Source organism: Ptychodera flava, chromosome 9 (assembly GCF_041260155.1).
Source record: "Ptychodera flava strain L36383 chromosome 9, AS_Pfla_20210202, whole genome shotgun sequence".
Lineage (NCBI taxonomy): Eukaryota > Metazoa > Hemichordata > Enteropneusta > Ptychoderidae > Ptychodera > Ptychodera flava.
In genome coordinates, this window is record NC_091936.1 from 38,268,415 (window position 1) to 38,293,489 (window position 25,075).

At 36.3% G+C, this 25,075-nt stretch overlaps 2 protein-coding genes across 4 annotated transcripts in view; one reads left to right on the plus strand and one right to left on the minus strand.

The window, feature by feature from the left end:
* On the minus strand, positions 1-24,262 carry LOC139140912 (autophagy-related protein 9A-like). 3 transcript variants are annotated; one of them, XM_070710390.1, is made up of 23 exons: positions 24,146-24,262; positions 22,686-22,857; positions 19,911-20,019; positions 17,915-18,067; positions 17,150-17,285; positions 16,580-16,682; positions 14,479-14,578; positions 14,066-14,115; positions 13,794-13,878; positions 13,125-13,265; positions 12,288-12,350; positions 11,749-11,823; positions 11,163-11,272; positions 10,409-10,449; positions 9,747-9,881; positions 9,170-9,349; positions 8,687-8,770; positions 8,217-8,283; positions 7,580-7,671; positions 6,717-6,925; positions 6,033-6,165; positions 5,104-5,372; positions 1-3,739 (listed from the first exon to the last, which is right to left on the minus strand). In XM_070710390.1, exons 2-23 carry the CDS (start codon positions 22,795-22,797, stop codon positions 3,721-3,723), a joined length of 2,466 nt encoding a protein of 821 aa, XP_070566491.1. In that variant the 5' UTR covers positions 22,798-22,857; positions 24,146-24,262; the 3' UTR covers positions 1-3,720. The 3 variants fall into 3 exon arrangements, with proteins under 3 accessions (XP_070566491.1, XP_070566492.1, XP_070566493.1); XM_070710391.1 differs by having other exon boundaries at positions 24,131-24,255; XM_070710392.1 differs by lacking the exon at positions 24,146-24,262 and adding an exon at positions 23,820-23,959.
* Positions 24,240-25,075, plus strand: part of LOC139140913 (CCR4-NOT transcription complex subunit 9) — an 11,141-nt gene continuing 10,305 nt past the window's right edge. The window contains exon 1 of the mRNA XM_070710393.1: positions 24,240-24,607. Within this exon, the coding sequence (XP_070566494.1) occupies positions 24,584-24,607 (24 nt within the window). The 5' untranslated portion in view covers positions 24,240-24,583. The remainder of the gene's footprint in view (positions 24,608-25,075) is intronic.

Genomic DNA, 25,075 nt, shown 5'->3' on the forward strand with positions numbered 1-25,075 from the left:
TACTTGCACCATGTATAATAAGAAATTTTTATTCATGTATATTTTGTATGATTAACATAATTGAGCATACAAGCAATACAGAGTCAATAAATATTACTTGGGCACTGTAATAATTTATTTAGATGAAAATAAAAATCACCTCGTACATACACTGAACCATGATGTATTACAGAAGGAATCTGATCAAATCTGGCATTGCACCTTATACATATTTCACTTTATATGGTGGCAGTTATAAGTATCATAAATAATTTATGAAGTCTACAATGTTCTTTCAGCCTGTCAGTGCAGAATTGTTTTTATATCGTGAAGGTCCGAACGACACCTTGATTATAACTGGATGGAAGTTTTCTCTCACAATGTGGTGATCACTAAGTTAGAGCAGTATCTTTGTACGGATCTTTGTAGCTTTGTGAGTTTATGAGTAAGATCTTACATATGCACATGTAAAAAGCTGATTTTTATAGTGTCTGTGCACGATAGCACGTGTTTGTAAACCAGCCTGGTTAAATATACACAAATGTTGAAATTTGCTGGCCTAAAAGGTACAACTTGATGTTGAAAAAAGTTCAACACCACAAAATTTAATTACACAATGCATATCACATGTATTTACACTAATTTCTGCAGGCCATGCAGGGCTGTTTTGGACTTAGAAATATATTTACTCAACTTAAACTTACATTTTGTACATGCTGTCATCCCCTTGGTAAACTGGTAAATTTTGTGTTCACAGTTGGCTTTTTCTTTTGTTATCTGTCACCAACTATGTAACGTAATTTCACTCTTTTGATTCACACAATCAATATGGACTGCCAAGGGACAATCAAACAAAATTATTATAAACAAACAAAAACAATTGCTGCAGATGGTGACAAGTACTACTAGCTCATCTGCATTATGCAGTGTGTTCATATCAATTCTGAAAGTATCTGTGAAATCTGAAATCATCCTGAAATCATGGCTAACAAATGTGACAGTTATAACACTTTTTGTTGTGTTTTCATCAAATAGCTTTTAAACTGTGGTCACGTCACATTGTATTACTCACTGAGAGATGGGTAACTTCATATTATCTAAGTACAGTGTCTTGTGTGAAGTTGATAAACACTGTACAACTTGGATCACTGAAAATACAAACAAATCACACCTATGTCGGTCTGAGTTTGAAGGATGAATGCCAACCAAATAAATACACATTCCCATTTTTTCCTGGCGAAAATTAATGTTACTGGATGTTACTGGGAGTAAATAATACAACAGCACAAAAACTTCAGGTTTCAAGTTTACAGGAAACAATCAGTACCCTTGTTTTTTGTGTTTGATTTGTTAGGTCCTTTGAAAAAAAAATTCGTTCTCCAAATTTCACTATGGAATTTTCTATCACTTTGCAAACCAAATCATGAATTATGAAATCATTATTTCTGAAAAGTGGAAAATAACTCATCTCCTTGACACAAAGTGATCATCTGTTGCCCAAGGAAAACTTGCCGACTCATGAACACAAAGTTACCGATTTCCATGAAACAATAATAAATTGGAAAAAATCCCATACAGAGAAAAAAGGCAACTTTTTATTGGACTTGTTCCTAAAAATGAAAGCGTAAAAATCTCCCTATCATTCACAGACTATGTCAACTGTGTGTTTGCTAAGGTGGTTCGTTCTTTTCTCCGATGAAGAGAAATTTTCATGCAATGAATTGAAATCGATTAAAAAGTTTATACGGTCAATACAACAATACATCCTACCTGAAAATTTTAGTCAACTCATTGAAACTCTCTTTTGACAGGAAAACGCAATGACAAAAAAACCTCTTTGATATTTTGTGTGTGTACGCAACTAACAATACATCATTTGAACCTGAGAAAATTAAACTTTGCAATGCACCAACCACTTTCTTGGCTGTAAATAAATATAAAGATATAATTTCAAAATCTGACAATAGGACTGTGCAAGCTAAATAAGGTTAAAGTTCAAACCATACACAACACTTTACACATAAGGAATTATTGGACCATATCTTGTTGTATATAAAAATCAATAATTAATATTTACACCAATAAAATAGTTAATTTACTTCATGAACTACATGCTGACACTGATTGGTCAGTTTCAGGTTTCCAAGGCAACGGTTTTAAATGAAGTTGACACTAAAATTTGAATTTCTCGGTAACACAAACCAAGTTTTTTTCTTCATGCAGTGAAGGGGAAAGCCGTTGGTCTTTCTTGGTCAGCAGATTGTGCTGTTTTTACAACTACACTGTGTTGGTCAAAAGTAAGTGAGCTTGCTGCTATGAATCTGCATGCTATGCTTCAGAATCGCTTGCAGACAGCGACAAACGAAAGTTCACTGACTACTGTAGTTTCTATCCCTAGGCAGTGCTAACAGTATGTAGATAAGTATTATCCGTGTAAATAATCCTTACACCAACAGATGTTGGTTCATTTGTATTATAGTGCGGCCACAACACCCTTTAGCTGGAAAATGACTTACTATGTTGCTATTTTTTTGAAGAAATTTTTGCTTCAAGAAACACACAGAAAGAAGAACACTTTTAAAGATTTCTGCAGCTACGCCAATTCCATGATGGCTGATTTCAGCATTCGTTACGATCAACATCATCAACATATCCAATTGGCTTAGCTATTTCTATTAGCTGTGCTTGTTTTTAAAGTGTCACTTTTTTGCAAAAAATAAAGAAACATCATGTGGTATTTCAGATTCAACGTTGTTTATGCACTGTGAAATTTCAGCTGATAGTGTGGCTTGTAGCCCTTCGTGCAGTGTATTTTGCTTTGACCTCTTTCCCAGTGGCTGGGCAGGATCTCTTTACTTGGTGAGGCAAAAATGATACTGTTTGTTTCTCATCCTAGGTCTCTCACAAAAATGATGTGGTGATGTGGTTTTCATTTTATATTCAGGATTTTTTAGCTCATAAGTTCCAACTCCTGACATGAATAAACCAAATCAGGAATGTATACATGCAATAGTAATTCTGATGTACAATATGATGACGGTGATAACATAACTGTTCAGAACCCTATATTTTGTGCATGTGATCCTACAGATAATAATCGTTACATTTTTCTGACTTGCAAAACACTCTGCCATTTTTTATAGATCTGTTTTTCAAGTGAACACAAGGAAAGAAAAACGAAAGGGGCCAATGTGGCAAGTCTAGATTGACATGTGCAAGGATGAGAAACAAGACGTTTTCTTCTTTGGCCTTGGCAGGGGTGACTCTGAGAGCATAACATGCACTTTGCAATTATTTTACAGAATATTAAAGCTATTCCAACATATATCATTGTTGTAGTTATCATGAGTACGAAACAAGGTACTGGACATTAGAAATAGAAATGTTATTTGAGTCTCTACATAAGAAGTATGACTGTATGAAATTCATATATTAACAATAAATATCACAATAAACGACTCTATCACTATTTAATACACTCAATGTCGAAGGTTCAGTATCTTTTTTAATATCAGGACACCCATTTGAGACAACACACACACACTAATAGGGAATGCAGCATTTGATTGAACAAGCAAGCAGTTCTTATGAAGAGTATCTTGAGGACTGGTAATAACGTAAGATGAACAGGTTACCATGAATGAACCTTGTCGTAACGACATTGAAATACACACTGATAATGGGTTATTTTTCTCTTCCCAGAATGAGTCCGGGCATGGGTGGTCTGAGCGGCAATCATCATCACACTGACGAATGAGGTCTGTGAAAGAGACAAAAGAAATTGAAGATACATTAATTTCCTTAGCCCATGATTACTCTTGCATGAACGTGTACAGATAACATTCATTATTTGTGAGAAAAATACATTGTCAGGCAGCTATCAGCAAGTAATCTAACATATACATGACTGTTTAAATCATTTGACATCATCGACAGAGAATGACCTCTTGACTTATACCAGTAAAGTGTGCACGTTTTGGTGTGATTGCGGATCAGCTTTTAACTAGGCTAGTATTCCACCAGATCTATACAGAATCAACTAATAACAAATACCGTCAGGTTGTACCCCAGGGATAGGAAGCTACCCCTGTGAGTTGTAACAACTGAATTGCCAGAACAGGGATTTTCAAAGCTAATGCTTTACTAAACTGAATTAAACAAAAATTGAGACTGCAGAGTTTACTTTCACAAGGGATTCAATTTATCACTTATTACAATCACAATGATCTCCACTTTTAAAGGGTCAGTAGTTTTGAATTTTGATGATGTTTTTGATATTTTTGTTTTAGGAACAAGAATTTTTTTCCTCTTCCCCTGTAAGTATGTCAAAATACAAAGCATTAGCCTTACAAACAAAACACATGGTGTACATTCAGGTAGAACGCACCTCGGGGACAGACATTCGGACTCTCAAACTTTTACAATTCCCTTCTGATATACCACATGTGGGGGTTCATTTTAAAGCTCTTGATGAAAGAAAACTTTTCACTGGCTTAGTTTTTCGAAATTAGAAAATTTTTATTTTTCTCCATAAAGTTAACACAGGCATGGCGGCCATTTTGAATTTCTAATATCGGTAAATCTTGTGTTATTTGTTTCTCTGGTACCAAATTTTGCACGGTGACCCCCTATTTTTATTCTTGATTTTGAAGGAGAATGATGGAAAGATCCCTTGAGGAAAGTTAGAGCAAAAGTTTAAGTCTTTCACTTTCGAGGTGGATACTACATTAAGTGATGTTATTATTGACAAATGAACTTTCTAGTTTGATAGGACATTCAGTTGTCCACAATTACGATGGATGTCATACACATATATGGGCTGTGTTGCTAAGTAAAGCAATGAGCATTTCAACATGATCCAGGCAGTTGAACAAGAAAGTGTATTTGACAACCAGATCACAAATACCCATAAAGTAACAGCTAATGCAGCTTTCATGTTTAAATCATACAAGATGCAACAGCCTCGCCAGGGCAGTTGTGGGATCACGGCCTGAAAATTACATGACAATTAATTATACTGATTTGCAAAATTAGCCATTAGGATATTGGAAATTAACAGGGAGAACACTCTGCAAGTTTATACGTGCCAAGATAATCAAGATAGAATAGTATTAGATGTCGTACCTTTGAGTGCCAACATCTACTAGAACGTGTTCAGTAGGCGGCCTGTCATCATCATTCACCTCTTCCTCTTCCTCCTCCTCCTCATCCACTACATCAGTTGATATCCTCCTGGAGGGTGGCATCATTCCAGACAGGGGCAAATTCTGCTGTGTTCTTTCCGGACTATCTTGGTCACCGCTATTCCACAGTCTCCTGGCTTCCTCATCTTGCCTCTGCCATTCGGTGTGTACAGGTGGCTGTTTGGTGATGTTTGCTCTTTGATCGTGCAACTGTGTTTGGAAGAAAGTGTAAGAGACAGTGAGTTCCACACTGAATATTAATGAAGCTTCACATAATCCCCGGATTAGATGTCAAGAGGTAAACTTCTGAAGAAGTAGACTTAGTAGGTGGGCATACAAGCTAAAACTAAAACCACTTTTACCATAGGCAGTAGAGGTGGGAAGCCCCTCTGTTGTCTATGCTTTTACTGACATAGAGATATCAATAAATAACAGATTTCTTATTTAAAGGTATACAGTCACCTGTAATCCAATATGCCTATATATGGTTAAAGGGGCATTCCTTGGTATTTAAAATTCCCATGTGAGGGCGCTGTTTTAAAAGAGTGGCCATCCCCTTAAAATCTGTGATTGGTTAGATTTTCTCTTTCCATGGTAACTGTGGCAAAATTGGAACAGGTGACAGTATACCTTTAAGTAGCAATTTCAGTTTAATAATTATACGACACTGATAAGTGTGCCAATCTGTATATATTACATATGACATATTTAGAGGCAGGCTGGTCTGTATCTAGGCAATAAACATATCTTCTACTGGATACAAAGTCAAGGACACTTATGCAGAAAGGAAACAAAAGTTGTCAGAGGGCACTGAAGTGTGACATCACTTTGAAGATGACGGTGGGCAGAATCCAATAAACAGATCCTCACCTGATGCATGTAGACAGCGCTGAAGTTCATATCTGCTGTAGCAAACTCTGGATTGGTGGCGGTGGGATCTACTATGCTTTGGTTTAATGACCCTGAACCCTGTATACTCATTGCTAAGCTTGAAGTGTGAATGCTGCAACGATAAGAAGTTGAAACTTGCTTCAACAATATGATTGCAAAAGTGTGTATTTCAGAGATAAAAGTGATGATGGTGATGATGTTGATGACAAATTTGCCGATGATAATCAAAATGTGAAATAGAGCAGGGGTTATCTGATAATTATGACAAATAAAAGATTGTCAAAGTTACTTGCTATTTATTTCTCATGGTATCCATTGATCACAGCAATTGCTATGTTTTGCTGATGATGTATATTAATATTCTTATCAAGAAAAGCTAAAATCATGATATACAGCAGTCATGTTCAGTTCTTTTAACAAAGTCTATTTCAGATGGAAAGACCATTTATAAAACATTAAAAAATACTGGAAAAACATCATGAATGACCGGTGGCTGGTACTTCCTTGAAACATTTAGTACATTGTAATTCTAGACAAATATATTGGCATCCTTTTATGACGATTATGTCATGATCCAAACAGAAGCATTCCCTTAAAACAGTTTTGTTTCCGACAAGCGCCTCGTATCACACTGGCCTCGGTGTACTCTGTTTGTGGCCTTACCTTCCCAACAATCCATTTCCACTGGCTTTGAAAGGCCCCTCAGTTCTAGACACACCACCCCTTACTGTTCCTGTGGATGGTACAGCCCCTAGGTTTCCTGTGGGCAAGTTGGGAGTCATTGTACCCATGGAGGTAGGACCAGACCCTGGTACTGAGATGGGTGTTCCTAATTTATGCTGTAAGGCTATGCTTCCTAGTAGACTACTCAGCTGTGGAGTAAATAAACAAACAAACGAACACTCAAAATGGACAAGCAGGTGATTTTAGGGGCAGATATTTACAAACCCTTGGATTAAAGCCACTTCCTGTATGGTGTCTAAAAATCTAGTATCTCTCATTACACAAAAAAGTTGTACAGATATTTTCATATCAGTATGCACGTTAAAGTTGGTTCAATGACACAGCGCACCTCCCACTCCCTCACTCACCCCCTCCCTCCATGATAATTAATACCCTGTTGGCTGTAACTGAGATTCAGTAATTTCCTGATCAGATTCGAACTCACAACCTATGGTACCTAGATTGATTTTTTAATTGATGCATGCAGATTGTGCAAATTCTATTTGCATTCAACGGCCTAAGGTACCTACTCACCTAGTAAGGAGAAATCAGCAATCAAAACTCCTCAGCTAAATCCCCACCTCTAAAATGGATGGCTATAGCTGGGATAAGTTCCTGCAATTTTTAAACTTGACCCCTTGACACAGCTGTACAAGTCACTGAAGCACACACACATACATACATCCATGCTTGCATACATCTAATAAAAATCCAATCAAAGTAATGAATACTTCACTGTACTGGGCTGTGTGAGGTCTGGAAAGCATATGTCAAAGGTCAACTGATGAAGTGATAACACTCACCCCTCCTTCCACTGATTGGATAGAATACAATGAAGTTGTCAAGGCATTGTTTTCAGCTTCAACTCTCCCAAGCAACGCAACATCTCTCTGGGCTATCATATCAAAGAGAAAGAAAATATCACATACTGTAGTTCTTGTAAGGCAAGACATCCAGTGTATTTGCCACTTTTACTACACTTGCATACAATACTTGCAGCTTTAAAACATTGTGCCTGTGCATCTGTATGATCAGATGAGCCATTTATTGATCTACAGTCTGAACACTGCGGTCTGGTGCATTTTTCTGATGAGCAATGTCAACTTCAGAGATTCTCAAAATTTACTGGAAGACTAACTATTAGCTTTATTGTGTTTGCATACCTAATATGTGTTCATGGTTTCATATTTGCAATTGTGTTTTGGATGTGGGACACTTGGTGGTCAGTGGGTGGCAGCATTTCACTACATAAAACCAAATCAGTACTAAACAGACGAGTGGTAACAATATCTTGATATCCAAATTTATGTGAGGACTTATACACGGAAGGTGTAATTCACAATCCATGCGTCCTCCAGACATAAAAGTTCATGAAAGGCCCTGTATTTTAACAGCTAAAAGATTACAGATGAAGGTAAGCTTCATTATTGCATTGTTTACCTTGAGTTTTCAGAGCACTAATATACATGTTACTTTCATTTGGAGGCTTCCATTTTGGATTGGTCATCTGGAAAACATGAAGCAGTAAAGCAAGAAAATCAAGCATCGCATCACCATCACTGGTTTCTTTCAGAGTTGATCACAGCAAATTCAGAGCATAGCTACAGGAGGAAAATGAAAGTACATCTACATTTTCTGTTGCAACATCAGTTAAATCTCACGAAATTTTGTCTGTCACAAAAGAATTACTGATCCCTTCAGAGTATTCAGCTGCTTTATGTTGCTATGGTTTCCTCTGAAGCATAAAGCTACTGTAAAAGAAAAAAGCAGAAATGTTCTCCAATCATCTATCTGTTATTCCTACATCATTGAGTGATAAACATAAAATAGATAAACCATGACTAGTTTATGACTTTGTACCAACTGGTGTACATAGGTGCTGTGATGGATGTGTTGGAGGGAGCATTTACCGTAAAATGCATCAGTGAAAGCTCGCATTTGCCATCTTCTGCTTGCTGGTACTGAGTGGCTTCAGTTGTACCGTCTGTCATCCACTGTAAAAAAATGAGATAAAAATTGAGACAAAACACTCAATTTTTTTTATCTTTCTTGTATCCATAGTAAAGTGTAGAGTTGAACTTGCCCGATGGATAGCAAAATATTGAATGATATTCACAAATTAAAGGCACGGACTTCTTTTCTTGCAGCACAGCGCCCTCACAAGGTGACAGTGATATCAGATGTATACAACCTATGCAATGTGTTGGCACACATACCTTGGCAAAAGCATGAGGGGAAACTGTCCCAAGAGAATTGCTTAGTTTCCTAATGATATTTGTCTTACATTTTTAGGACAGCTTCAAAATGATTCAGACACTGACACTAGTGGACACTGTCATGGGTTTGTCCCAAATAACTGGGACTATTTGAAATTTTTTTGATAAATGCCCCACCTGTGGGTGTCCGTGTTTCTTGACATTCATCTGAGCAAATGAGCAGACATCACCAACGCCAACAACATCCACAGTGAAGTTATGATAAAAATCAACAATGTCCAATGCCTTGTGTCTTAGCTTAAAACACAGCATGTACGGTGTCACTAGAGGGCTCACAAGTTCTTCCAAATAATGCACCTGTACAGTGTACAATACGAATAATAGAGTTACTGTTGACATTTTCTAATCCTTGGAGACAAAGCAAATGAAGTGAAGACTTGAAATGGTGCAAAGAACAGACCAAATCTTATCAATAGTTTATAGCATATGCATAAATATCATTGTAGAAGTCTTTGTTCAGTGAGCAAGATGCACGAATACATCTACAGAGATGCAGTTGCACTGACTGTAGTAGCATACGCAAGAGACTGTACACATTCAAACAACTTCCAGATATTAAAAATACTTGTACAGCAAGTTTTACGCAAGTATTTATGAATATGTGCATGTACGTAAGATTGGCTGTAGACCTGAACACAATCAGAATGGGGTGAATGAGGGTTGTGATAGAATTGAAGGCATGGAAGTGACTTACAGCTTTGTACTGGAACAGTCTTGAGAACTCATCTCTTGTCTTCCATTTGTGAGCCGTACCTTTCCAGCTGTCTGGAATGTAGTGAATCTGAGCAAGTACGGTCTGCATCAACTTCTCAGGGCACCACACCAAATACTGTATTAAACCATTGGAATAAAATGTGTCAATGCAACAGTATGGAAGATCTATAACAGAGAGCCTATCACCTTTGTCGAATGGATGGTTACACAGGATAGTATTACACTGAATTGAAGATCTGCTAACATTTACCAAATATTTACTTTATCTCATGTGCCAGACAGCCAGCAAAGTGATATCATGTGCCCTGTTCTAGGAATTATTGCAGAGTTCATATAGTGTACTTTTTTCACCTTTTTCTCTCTTGTTAGATCTTACAGCGTGTGTACAGGAATGTTCTACAACAGGTTTGAAACTACTGTACACGCATGATTGAAATGTAAAGACACTGTGAATGCATCTGTAGATTTTGTTGTCAACCTGAAGACTAAGCCAAGCAGACAAAAACAAGGAACCAGCATCGTGACTAAATGCTTTGATAGTATTCACTTTAAAGAAACTAGACATAGTTATGTAATTTGAGGAAATTTGAACTTTCAATATTCTGTAACAAGGAGAGGTAGAAGTGATTGCATTTTACTCACCTCATCAGGTATGAACATTCTGCAGCAAGTTACAACTAGACCTGTCAGTACAAATGTCATAAAAATTATTATTACACATTCATGTGTACCATCCAGAACAGTAAAATTTTGCTTGAGCTTATACAAACAATGGAATGCCTGATCCGTAACCTCGACTGTTTCAAGGTGCCCAAAGCAAAGTGTCTTTTGTAGGTACCTCTGTCCACTCATTTAGACAGTTTTGACAGATCCATTGGACGATTGCCAGGATTTGTCTAGAGCTCTGTATGTAGTTTCTAAACTGTTGAATACGCATTATACACAATGCAGTTGAAATAACGTCACAAAATTCACTCATATTGTCAAAGCTATTATATGATATCTCATACTGTACTGGTTATTCCTCTGTTCTTATGTGCAGATCAACAAACAATCACTAACAGAGTGTCATGTTCTTCCTGGGAAAAATATTGTTGGCAGAGTGGAAAATACAAAAAAAGGCTCATAAAGATTTGCAAACCAGAAAATGTTTTACATTTCAAATTTCAACACAATATGCCATTTTGCCAATACACTGAGCGCTGTTCTCTGCAAACTACAATGAGGCTGTTTGGTAATACATTTATTCATACAAAATCTACATGTGGTTTAACAGCATTGTTTTTAAATAATTGTCATGAACACTAAATAGCATTGTTCACTTCTGATTAGTTTTTATCATCTTTAACTAGTTTCACTTTCACTTTCATTTTGTTGGTAAAGCAGAATGACTAACCTAGCAGTGTCATTAGAGTGAGTACATGTTCCACGGTGAGTACGTCTTCATCATACACAGTAAGTACTAACAACACTGCCAGGATGGAAGCAGCAAAGAAGGCAATGTTCCTGCAGGGAAATAAAAACTGCTTTTAGCCTTGTCATGAATTTTGTTTACTTTTTTCGTGGGCACTTATTCTAAAATCAGAAACACTGTCAATATGCACCTTAAGACTGTATTTCAGGGGAATTCAGTCTGAATGAAGAATACAGTCTACATTAATTGCAAGACAAGATACGAAAGTCACACAGAATGTGCAAAATGCACTTCAGAGACAGTTTTTCAGACATTACAGGTTGTAGAATACTTCTCTGTCTACTGCTTGTGTTCAATCATTTTGAGGCCTGTTATTAAAAAGAGCTCCATATTTTTCCTATTCAAAATATAAATATGTTCTATCAAGCCATGAAAAACTGATGTTACTGTGTTGGTTAATGTGTTTCTAGGGGTATTGTCACAAACATAAAACGATACCTATCATCCCATACTATCATCTAAATTTACATGTAGAATGAAATTACTGGACATGGGTAAAGGAACTTACTGTGCAACGACTGCAAGCATTTCTGAGATGAATACATTCATGTATTTACTGGCTGGTTTGTACCCTCTTGCAAGCCTGTCGATACAGAAGAAAAACTGCTTAGGTATTTAACCTTCAACATTTGACCCTTGACCTGTAATTGTGTACGACACATTTATCTTGATTTCCTTTGGCATGAGTAAACTGTTTGCTTGATTTCCTCAATCTCAGTTTTGAAGTAGATTTTTTACTTGGCTGACAACATAATGCATAAATATATAAATAAATACTGACTGTACAAATGTCGGTGATGATAACTTTAAATATCACACTGACTCCTTTGGTGGAAATAAACTGCATTCCTTCTAAATCAAAGTCTGAAAGTTTGACAATACCTGGACTATCTATAATATATGATGCACGAAAAAATTCACAGCAACCCAATGAAGTTATAATTAATATGAAGAATAAATGGGCAAAATTAATAAGCGTAAAAACACAAAAGTCACTTACTGTTGAACTATCAAGTCCTACAAATATGCCATATTGCTTTCACTTACCTTGCTTGGAATTCATGGTCAAGTTCATTAAAGTGTCGCAGGTATAATTTGCCATAATTTGACCTGAAAATGAAATGAATCAATTCATGGCATCAAACATAGTAGGGGGTTCTGAATGCCCTCCACTTGCCTGCTCCAAATCACTCTGCATGGCTAATTACTACTCTACCGTAGCACATTCATTTAAGGTAGAACGTGCCTCGGGGACAGATATATTCGGAATCTCAAATTTCTACAATTTTTTCTGATCTATCACTTGTTGAGGCTCATCTTAAAGCTCTTGGAGAAAGAAAAACTTTCACCGTTTCACTTTTTCCAGAATCCTAAATATTATTTTTCCTATAGAGTTAATACAGGAATGGCGGCCATTTTAAATTTCAAATGCAGGTAAATCTTGGGTTAGTTGTTTCTCTAGTTCCAAAATTTGCTTGATGACCCCCGTTTTTCTTTCTTGATTTTGAAAGAGAATGTTGAATGATTCCTTGAGGAAAGTTTGAGCAAAAGTTTAAGTCTTTCACTTTCAAGGCGCATTCTACCTTAATTACCTTTCATTTGCACTTTATATTTCCAGCGCAAGATTATTAATCAAAAAGTGATTTATTGTCTATCTGATTGTAAGGTGTATCAACATTTCCAACTTCAAACAAGTTGCTTCTTTTTCTGCAGACTGTGAAGCATTATGGTTTAAAATATGAACCGTTCTTTCATAAAAGCACTTGTGCATGTATCCTGGACGTGAATAAGTTCTGAAGAGGATAAGTGAGTGCATACATTTATGAGGAGTGATTGGGGAAAGTCAGATAAACCTTATACACATTGTCACAAATCAAAACATACCATCTACGTGAGCCTAGAACACCGGGCTGTCGTTTGATGAGATCGGCATAGCTGAAGAAGGAATAAAATATCTGCCAGAGAAGGATGAATGGACACAACAAAAAGTTGATGATACCTATCCACAGTATCCTACGTGATAATCTGAAAATTGATGATAAAAAATAGTTTAATATCACTTTGTCCTGCATAGTAATTGATGTGTGAAACATGACATGTACACTTAGTTTACAAAATATTAAGGTTGGCGAGTGTAACACCCTTTTTTATTGATATGTACAGGTATGTACATGTGCCAAAGGTCAGCCTGGTATACCAGCAGACAAAAGTGTATGTTACACGTTTTCATGTTTATCTGTTTGTCTTTTCACCTGTAGTATGAAAGCATAACCAATCAAACTGTACTTACTAAAATGTAATGAAATATTACAAAAAACCATCAACAAATGGCATTAATTTTATCGAAAGATTGTTTGAGGTGTAAATATTGGTAGGCAAGTTGATCATGTAAAATATAACATTCTGAATACATTATCTCTCTTTCACTTTGTATTATGGCTTACATGTACATGTATACAGCAAGCAGAGTATTCCATGCTAGGATTTTGGAAGGTCGTTTCCTCTTTTTTATGTTTATCATTCATCTAACTCTTGTTATCAATTCTGACTTACTTTCTGGCAAGTTCTTGCCTTTTCGCTTGTTTCTTGTAATCCTCTTGTAAATGCCATTTATTTTCAAAAGGAGACCAGGGTCCCCCTGCAAATCAAACATGCAACATTATGTCAACAAATTTGATCAACATTTACGAGATCCCTTCATTGTATTTGCTGCATCTTTCAATGATAGAGTACAACCCTGTATGGTAAGAAGTACTGTGATCTCAACTGCATTAGAACCTGAATTTATTTGATTTGTAATTAAAAGCTTTTCTAAGTACACTTACAGAATAAGATCATTTCCAAGTTGTACTTGTAACCATTGGTTAGAAATACCCTGAAATAAACATAAACAGAAAACAAACGACGCTTAAGATAAAGACATACTCATATCTTTAAGTAGGAACAGTGGGAACATATCACCACATGAAATGTTACATGCTGGTATACATGTAAATTACATTACTCCAATGTGCTATACTGTTGCTGATAACACTTTAAACTGACAAGTGTGAAAAAACTACAATAGTGATATTCATTAATTTATGAAAAATAAATTAATTTTAAGTTTAACACAAAATTTATTTGACAGATTCCTGCGTTTGCTGAATTAGTGGGTACAGTTTCCCTCTTTTGCTATAAAACTTATCCTATCCGCATTTCCCAAAATAAAAGATTTTTTAAAATAACATGTACTTACACATCTCCATGGAAAGGCAGGAATATATTCACCGGTATCAATGATTTATTGATCATAGCCACCATGTAATTCTTAAATCTCAATATCCGATGGTAAATGTCTGAGGAGAATAATAGATGCAGCCAGAAAAAAAAATTATGTTATTCTCGACCGCGGAGTGACGTCAGTAGGTGAAACGTGTACAAGCGAGGTGAATGAGAGATCAGACGATACAGAAGAGAGAATGATACAGAAATTGTGTGAAAATAACAGAACTAAAAGTTATGTCATTTATGTATATTGCAACTTTGAATATTGTTTTGGTGGTTGAAAAATCCCAACCCCTTCACGGCGCTGTGACGCAAAAATGACGTAAAAAACCGCAAGTACCCGGATGACCCGCGGTCGAGAATTGGCACATATATCACTTCAGAATTCGATCCTATTGCGAGTTAACTCTTTCACGACCAAAATTTCAGGACAACCATATTGTTTTGTGTGATGAAGTAGGACCTCTGAATACAGATATGGGCGTGAAATGGTTAGAGTCCAGCACTGACAGCTGTCATTCTGGATGAGTTCACTGACTGGAATAGAGTTTGAAGAGGTTGCAATGATATTTGAACTCGGGAAGACTTTTCTTAGAGACAATCAAGGTCATTGGCCCCAGTATAATACAACATCTACTCTGGAAGATGTTTGTCGCAGACTTTTGTTAAAGGGCTCTGACCTACCGGTAAATATGGTATCACAGAATATTTTATTTTAAATGGACATCTATATGTAGATTTACATGTATATTATACAAGGGAATATATTAGAGGTGAATTAGAAGCAGATGAAATAGAACAGATGCTATGTCTCTGTCTCAGACAAGAGGCCATAGTGTTGTTAAACATCCTACTGAATAAAGGATATTGGTGTTGATTACTGGGTGTTTGCAAAAAATTGTCAATACACATACAGCTGTTAAATCTTTTGAATGTGTCGGTGTAGATGCAAAGATAAGCTAGCTGAATGTATGGAGTGCACTTTTGGAATTCAAGGGGGCTTTCTTGGAATCCTATTTTCAGTTGTTCTGCCACAAAACATAATTTGTAATAGTGAAATTCAAGCAGGTCCATTGCCCAGTAGCAATGATCTCATCTTGCAATAATGAATTTGTAAGGAGAAAGAAAATATAGAGTACAATTTATAGGTAATTAAATTTAGCAAACTAATTCAACATTTATAAAAGAATGTAATTCACTGACACTATGGAATAATTCATGAGTACATCCTAACAAACGGCATGACTATGCAAACACAGCCTAGCTGTCAAACAGTTGCAATGTGCTCATCTTGTGAATGGAAATAATTGCATTCATTACGTGTAAATAATGTTCAGTCTGCATAACTCACTCACACATCAAAAGGCATTGTACACTGCCATTGTTTTCAATGGTAGCGTTGGAATCATACATTGAGCAGCAGGGGGGGACGGATAATGGGCTCAAGGAGGGATGATACACATTAATATGGTTGACTAAGACAAGTCTTGGGTATGTACATTGGCATTTTGATGAGTAACATGTTATCAGAAAAATATTACTTAAAATTTGCTCTTTTTCCAAAACCATGAACAGCGGATATTGATACCAAAGGGTATTTTGATTGTCAAAATTTAATTTACAGTCATTCACTCTATTGACCTATTTTATCTGCAGTACAAGTACATCCTTTTTTGTAGTTGTACAAATATGATAGCGATAATAATGTAAAGCTAATTAATTTTGTGTTACGGGCATAAACCAAATTACATGTATGAGTCAGGACACCTGTGGCTGCTCTTTTAAAAATTATAATTTTACGAATTTACAAATTCCGTTGCCACTGCTATTTTCAATAAAATGTTGTCCATTTGCAAAGACTACATGTGATTTCCACTTTTGTTGCTTAAATACGCAAGCAATCTCAATCAAATGTGAAACATGGTACATGAAACAAGCTTTGTATCAGGAAAAAGCTGTCTTCTGCGACATGTCTATGTATTATGCCGCCAAAGAAAGACTACATGTACCTGAACTTAACATTCACTCAAATTCCCAGAATATATTTCATATACACACATATAAAGACATACCTAGCTCAGTCAGTTCAGCTTTGTGTATGCACATCTGTTGTTCTTTCTGCACCTGTTGTACTTTTTTTAACACTTCATGCCAGGTGGTGTTGGGTAACTCACTCTGTTGGTTTTAACAGATGACATCTTGTTGAGTTTGTTGCTTATACAGGTGATAAAAAAATCTCAAGACAACAGAAGCTGGTATGCAATCTACTGGTATCCTTTAATGTCCCTACTTTCTGTTGGCGAGTAATGACTGACAGTATCCATGACAATAACAATAACTACAGTACGTCAACATGGTTGAGTATTTTCAGAGTCAAGATTTTTGTAGTTTTTGCACAGTTGAGATTGGGTGATTCATGCAATAATATTTGCTCTGCTATTTTGTTGAGCAGACATCAGACAAAATTCATTGTGCTTTGTCATGTCAAATTGAAAGAATAATTTTTGACATTCATCAGATATCATGTTGCTCCAAATACACATTCTGAAACACAATTATGAATTATTTTCTCGCTGAGTTACACTTAAATATCTGCAATTGCCCTTGCTAAAGACGATAAACCATCAAAACTCTGTACTTACCGCGCTAATTTTCAGTGCGCTGGTGTAGAAAGATTTGATTTCCCAGAATTGGAAGAAGTGGTACATGACCTTGATGAATCTCAGAAACCAGAACAAGCCAGCAATTAACAAACAGATGATGATGACAGGATCAAGACTAGACAATAAAAACAAAGTTACCAATGATCAGAAGATTCTCAAACTGCAACATGCCCTATATTCAAGATATTGCACTCTTCAGAAATATAAAACCATTTCATTCTCAAGTGGCAGGGGGCATAAAACTTGCCATTGTTCATATACTGTAATTTATACTTTCTTGTCATTTCTCTACAACATACACACAATACTTGAGTCAAAAACAACCTGTGTGTATGCTGTGTGTACCCTAGTACTTTTTGTATGGCCTTACAAAGCTGGATGTATGCTTATCCATGCATTGGCAAGATGTCTGCATCTACGACAGACACAGAAAAGGTATCGTTTTGTGCAGGGACACAGGCTTGCAAAGATAAATTTTAAACATCACAACAACTCAATCGGAAAGATGCAACACAAGTTTGGAACCATTGAGTACTGTACTTGGCTATTTGGGCTGTATGCTGAATGTATCATTGATTGTTTGTGAAGAAAAAAATCAATACGTACACGTTATTGTCATCCTACTGCACAGTGCACTTAACATGTAACTTCTAAAAAACTGACCACAACATTTGGGTTGTGTTAGTAATTGAGCAATCCAAAACAGTGACATACAAAAAAGCAATTTATTTTTTTCTTGCTGACCTGCTTGCACACTGATCCAGCGGAGTGATTGCATCACCTAGCGTGACCTTCCCCGTGGGTGAAGTGGTATTGACTTGCTTCTCACCAAACAACACCATGTAGTCCACACATTGCAGCAGAAAGGTGGAGAAAAGCACGACAAATACAAACTGACTGCAAGAGAGACCATGGAGAAGAAAGTACCTTGTTAACTGTAGTCAGAAAATGGATCATGTGCTTGTGGTTTTTCTCATAAAAGGGACTTCTTCTCATGTAATTTGAACATACAATGTGTCTACCTTCTCAGACACAAAATCCCTATGATCGGACAGTTTCATGAAAGCATGCTGAGCAACTTGTGGTTTTACAACGGTGAGAAGTTGCAATCTCTTTGACTTTGACTGAGCACAAGCCTCTAACGTCCTTAGGGAACAACAATTGTTTGTACACTTGGTAGGAAAGTAGTTAAATGAAAAACAGCTATCCTGTTATCAACACCAGTTTTCAATAACCTTCCAGTGACATCCATGGTGCACCTGGAGAATTTAGGGTCTGATAATCCCTTATGACAGTGCATTTAGTTTGCTACCTTACTATTGGGATATTGTTGAATCATGACATGGTCTTCATTTCATTATTCTAGTGTTGCTCAAGCCACATTTTATTTTGCTATATTATGGCAACGCCTGTTTCACTGTAATAAGATACATGTAATGTAAATGATGGCGTGATCACAATTTTCAACCAGATGTGTGGCAGTATTGTTACATTCCAGTGCACGGTGTCCGGCCCCATTATCGTCATTTCTCACTTTCTAGTTTCAATATACAGCTAAAAAATTGACAATATGCTACAGCACCCCATACGGTGATCTATTCAATCATGCAAGCAATGTGATTTGCTAAGTAGTTTGTTATTGTTCGATAATTTTGGCTCTCCACTAACACAGTATACATTTTCACATACATGTACTGGTACTAGTTGAAACTCTCATCAATCTTATTATCATGACGTTAAGCACCCAATATTAACAGCACAACAAATGGAATGCCCGTACACTGATCCCATAACAGCGGCAGATGTGCCAGGTCATATGACTATCACCTGACTTGCTTAACATCCCCCCCCACCCCCAATCCAGATTTCTCTGTTTGGCAAATAACATGACCACATCAAATCACAGATCACTAACTCTTAATCATTGATTGTATCAAGCTGATACTCAAATCATGAGTCATCATTTGTTTATAAATTTAATGCAAATTTAAAGGCAAGAAAAACACAGCACAATTTATTCTGTTATCAATGCATCACAATATACAATTCTTTACACAGGAAAGAGATATAATATTATGTTTTAAATTTTCCATCTAATCATGAATTCAAAATAATTATACTACACATGGGCAATTACATCTCAAAAATAAATGAAAATGACGTTTTCCTTAATTCCATAAAACACGTTTCCTGATGATATTTCTTTTAAATATGTTTTTGTCTTTTATAAGGGCTGAATAGACAACTTCTGTCATGGCGTAATAATCAAGTGACAGAAAACTGAATATGGCTGTTGATTATTCCCAAGCAGGTTGAGTAATCAATCTATCAACATATTGACCATTTTTGTACACAGAGAACACGAAGAAATATTACGCTATCTGTCCTTGTCTCACATAATTTCTGGAAAATGTGTGAAAAAATAATGTGGCACGCAGATATTCCTGTTTGACTAATAAATCAAGTAGATCGTCCGATAGGAACAGAGTAAGTGGAAAGCTCAGGAGAAACATCCTTGATAAGAAATTATTGTCACATACCAGCGGGATATTCTTTTCAGTTAATGTCTGGACAGAGGGAGACAATTTCACTTTTCAATTATACAGACTTTAAAACAGCAAAACAATAATTCATACATATGAAAAGCCTTAATATCTATCACTTAGAATTTTGACAGAATTCAATGATACCCATGTACATGTAATGTGTGATAAACATTTTCACAAAATCTATTACTTACATAAGTTCAAAGATTTCCGCCATCATCATGCAAGAAAATCCATGTTTCTGATGATAGTGGTACACCCTAGTGAAGAATTCGTCCAGATTTTCTATATGGTTCCATTTAGCTGTGGAAAAAAACATTACAAATAAATAAAATGATTTCATGCAAAAAATATACATCAATGAATATAATGATTACATGCTAAGTAGATCATCAAGTCCGGTCAAGAAAGCTAGCTCACATGATTCTGGTTGGAAAATTTGATTGGGAATTTTGTGACCTTGAATATACACAAGTCATCCATAAGTAATACACAGCATTTTCTAAAATATGCAATATGATGCTGATATCATGACCTTTGACATGCCTCCTTTAAAATGTGAGATGTAACATTTCTTCAGTTTCAGGACAGTTTCCCATCATGCTTAAACTGCAGATATACCGGTATCTACTGCTGTTCTCCAATGATAGTTAAATTTTCAACCAAATTTTCAGACATCACAAATCACACATGAAATGATCTGCTTTCATGAAAACTTGGGAGCCTTGAGTGAGTCAATGCATACTATTTACATAGCTTCAATGAATGAACTGTATGCTTTTTTTCTAAATTCACAATGGCAGGAAAAACTAGAAATTTGACTCTTGCAAAAACTGAGTGAAAGGAACAAAAGCAACCGAGGACTGCCACTGCAATCAGAAATGTCTCATGAAATATACACTGTAACTAATACAGGTGTGGGAGTTGGGAAGGATAAAAACACACAAAAGATGACCACGACCCAAGCCTCTGGCAAACCTGGATCACATGTAATTATTCTCCGAGTGTATTCCTTGGCACATAATGATGAGATATAATTAGAAAATTCCTTAACATCAATATATCTTCCTTTACTATACATTGGAGATACATTCTCACATGTGTACACAAGCATTTGACCATTTTGGTTGAAAATTACCCTATTACAAGTTTGTTTTTAACCATTATTTTACCACTTCTTCACAAATGGTTGAATTAGAAATGCTTGACAACCATATCAAAACTGACCTGCTTGCTTGTCTAAACTGTGCTGATAAACACAGCAATGCTACATGCAAATTTAGTACCCATGAGGTCAACCACACAGAGTTCTTATATCGGGAGACAGAGTTGCTTATTCATGACTTTAAATGACCCCTACACTATGCACCTGAGAAATTTGGAATATAAATTACCGGTGACACATACTGGTATATTGATTATCTATATGTCATCACCGCATTCCCCAGATACAGACTACCTTGCAACTAACCAGGCCAAATCATGTGTTCAACAAAGGAGCTACGGACAGGGTCACATATTTGCCTTATAAGTTATCTGACCTTTGGACGAGGCAGACTGTGAAAATGTGGGGGAAATATTCAATTAAGTTTGAAAAGAGTCGTACAGTATACATTGCCAAGACGGTCACAATTGATACTACAAGGTGGATTACATATGAAAATTGATACAAGACTAGCTTTTCATTAAAATGTATATAGAGTCAAAAGAAAACATTAAATAACTGATAAACAAGACTCAACATTCCTAAATGACTTTCATCAACTTCTTTTGCTGTTAGCAACACCCATCAGTGGAAAACTGATCACTTGGTATTTTCCCATTCATCTGCCTATTCCCTGTCACATATTTCATTTAACCAACATTGCAACCCACTGAACATATGTGTACCTATGGGTAGAAAATGCTGACTCAGCACTTTCTCATTCATCTATTGAATCCCAAGCCATGTTTATCTTTACCAGCATGGTAACACCAATATAGATTTGACAGCACACACACACACAAACGAAAATGTCAATTTTTTCAAATTTTAATAGATAACAGTGCCTACAATGTTACAGATTGTTCATGGTAACAGTTCTGTATGGACGCCTTCAGAAGGGTTTTGAACTGACTACAACATACATCACATGAACTTCAATAATAATTTGAGATAATTAAAGCCCCAGTAGCTGCAATTTTAAGCATTATTTTCATAATTTCATTTTAAAACCCCGGTGGTTTGTGTACATGTGCTAACTGAAGGACATATATAGAAATATCACTGCTTGCTGATTTGGACCATATCTACCGGTTTTAACAGGTTAAATAATGAACGGATGCCGCACTAATATAATGGCTCCCCAATCTCCTGGAAAATTACAAGAAAGGCAGTATTTCCTGCACATAAACAACATGATCATAAAGGAAACAAGCATGATGCCAGTTACTTGAATGCACAACACAGGATGACAACATGTTGTTGTTGTAATCTTATATTCTTAATTTTCTCTATCACATGATTAGTTTTTGAAGATGTTGGAAATCTAAAATGTTGAAACGTTTGAATTTACATGCCACTTTCAGTGTAATTCACTTTTTCAATATTTAATGGATCTTATTCAAATTAAAAACTCTTGGATAAAACAGGATATATCGAGATAAGTTTATTACAGATTGGCAGCTATTGGAGCTTTAATACACAACCTTGCCTTGGGAATATCTTTAAGACTAATGGGTGACAAGTAATACTTTATTATCATCTTGATTTTCTTTATGAACTTGCTCTCAAAACAAGCTAGGATTTTAAATGAGATGAAGAAGTAACATGTCTTATACCAAGGCTTTGGCAGAACATTATGCTACAAAATGACACGGCACTGAATAATATTGACAACATTTGGGTGTAGTTTAAACTTTAAACACACGCTGAAAAACAATGAAAAACATACAATTATTGATCTGTCAGCTAAGAGACAATTTCTCACCTTTTGTGTTGTCACTGACATGGACCAAAACGTCTCTCTCATCAGGAGGTAGTTCAGATTCCTCATCGTAGTAGGAATCAAGACGCCTGTAACTTGTTTCTAAGGAAGCCATCTTTCCTCCCAAGCCTTTGGGAGGCTTGTGACCACTGCCCTACCCTCTTCACAAACTTCTCTACAGATATAAAATAGGAAGTTCATTGTTATTATAGGTCTGCCACCTCTTCCTTGGAAGTCACAGGTCAAATGCCTGCTGATGTTTGCTTGTGTCCTTGCCTATGAGGTCACTGGGTTTTGATTGTCTAAAAAATTTGCATGTAAAAAGCTAAATAATCTTATTGTGTAAGCAACAGTTATATGTGTTTTTGTTAACTGTGCAGACTTACAATGTTAATTATGGGGTCCCCTACGTGATGCTTCATTGTAAACAGAATCTTTAATGCTGAATACAGAGTCTACTCCTCGTATTTTATCTTATTGTCTGTGCTATAATTGTTATTGAATGATGATGACAATTGTTTTCAAGGAAGAGGAAATCAAATCAAATCCTGTGAGGCTGTCTATGGTTTACTTACAGACTCATTTCATTTGGACTGTTGTATAAAAACACAGAGCTTGCCTTATAGTTTATTTAAAAAAACATGTTCCCTTTTCTGTATCACAGGAGTTCCTATTTAAGCTTATACTATACAATTTGTGTACACAGGTCAAAATTTGTGTAAATATCATGCCAAGTTTTAGTTATACTAACTAATGGTGCAAATTTATAAATGTAATATCGTTTTAATTGCATGTCCCTTGAAAGTACAGTGAGGTATTAAAGATTTTGTGAAACATTTTGAGATTATAAAGGATAATTCAACACAGCGACTCGAACGAGTCATCGGCGTAGATAGAGAACGCTGGCCAATATTATTCATACATAGGTTTCAAGAGCACATAATATTATTTAGAGACAGAGGATATTTCGAGTCACTGTTAAATCTTACGACACTCGCATGAGTCATTCGTATCTACAGTATTTACAGCATTCATGAGGTCAGACTGTGATGCAATCGCCGATCGTGACCGCAATAGCATACGTCCAACCACACATATTTGACGTACGGTACAAACCACTTACACTAGACTACTTACTTCGGAAGCCCCCAATCAACTTCCGTATTCACAGAATACGAAACATCTGATTGGCTTGCGTTATTCTGTTCATGCTAACGAGTTCTAGGAAAACCACGTCCGTTGTTAATTTGAAAATGCTTCTAGCAGTCGGAAAAGATATGGGTCTCACACGTATGGCGAAACAAAACAGAACAAGCCGACTGACGTAGTCTCCAGCGGTCTATGATGACAACACTCAGTGTCAGCTGGCTGTGAAAGGTCCTTGACGGTCTGTGGTCACTCTTGTCGGTTTTTAGCGTGAATCGTTGGAAAAAATCGGAAAAACTTACACGAAAATACTTTACCTGTCTAATTACTGCCTGAGATCTGATAAGAGGACATGATTGATGGGTGAAAAGGGCGAGAAATTTCAGAACTCCGATGCTAGAACAAAATAGTCTTGATGATAACAAAGATTATGCGCATGCGTGGTACTGAAGATGTTGTAATGCCTGTGAATCATTCAAATCCTACACCACAATAAATCGTTCTTAAAATAAAAATTATTGTTATTTACAAAGAAATTGTGACTTGCAATTGTGTAAATAAAATATTCTTCAAAATATTCTTTCATACAGTAGTTGATCCGTACTAGATGTCTGATATGTTTATGTCATTTCCTGTGACCTTTATCCTTCGTGTCTTGGAGTAGAGAAACATTAAACGGAACACAACGAACCGACAACCATCTTGTTGAAAGCAAGAAGATTTCTCTGCGGAACGGTCGATACTTTCGGGGGAAAATGCACGCCTTAGCAGCCCAACCGGTGAGTGTAAGACATTAGAGTGTGCTATTGCTAATGTGTACCCGTTTGCAGGTTCCAAAACAAGCGTTTTCAAAGTGAAGACTACAACTCATGTTGTTTGCAACTGACTAGAACGGTCAGGGATGTTTTCGTTTCGACTCGTTAGCGCGGATGTTTTTGATGATGCCTTGCAATAAATGCCTCGCCTTGCTTACCGAGTGCTTGTCTATAACTATAGACAGTGTAAGCGACGAGTACTCAAAAATAAACGTTTACCGGAATTTCGTCATTGAGTGCCGTTTTGCACCGTCAGCAACCCTCAACAGCTTACCGTCTGAAAATGACAATGTGAATGTTCGTGTGTCAAGTGGTGAAGTGAATGTCACTCAGACTCCGAACTTCGATTATTCAATTTGACAGCTATTCTGTAAAAAAGAGTGAATTGTTGGCACAGTATCTTTAACAAGTCATCGCACGTGTCTCCCGAGT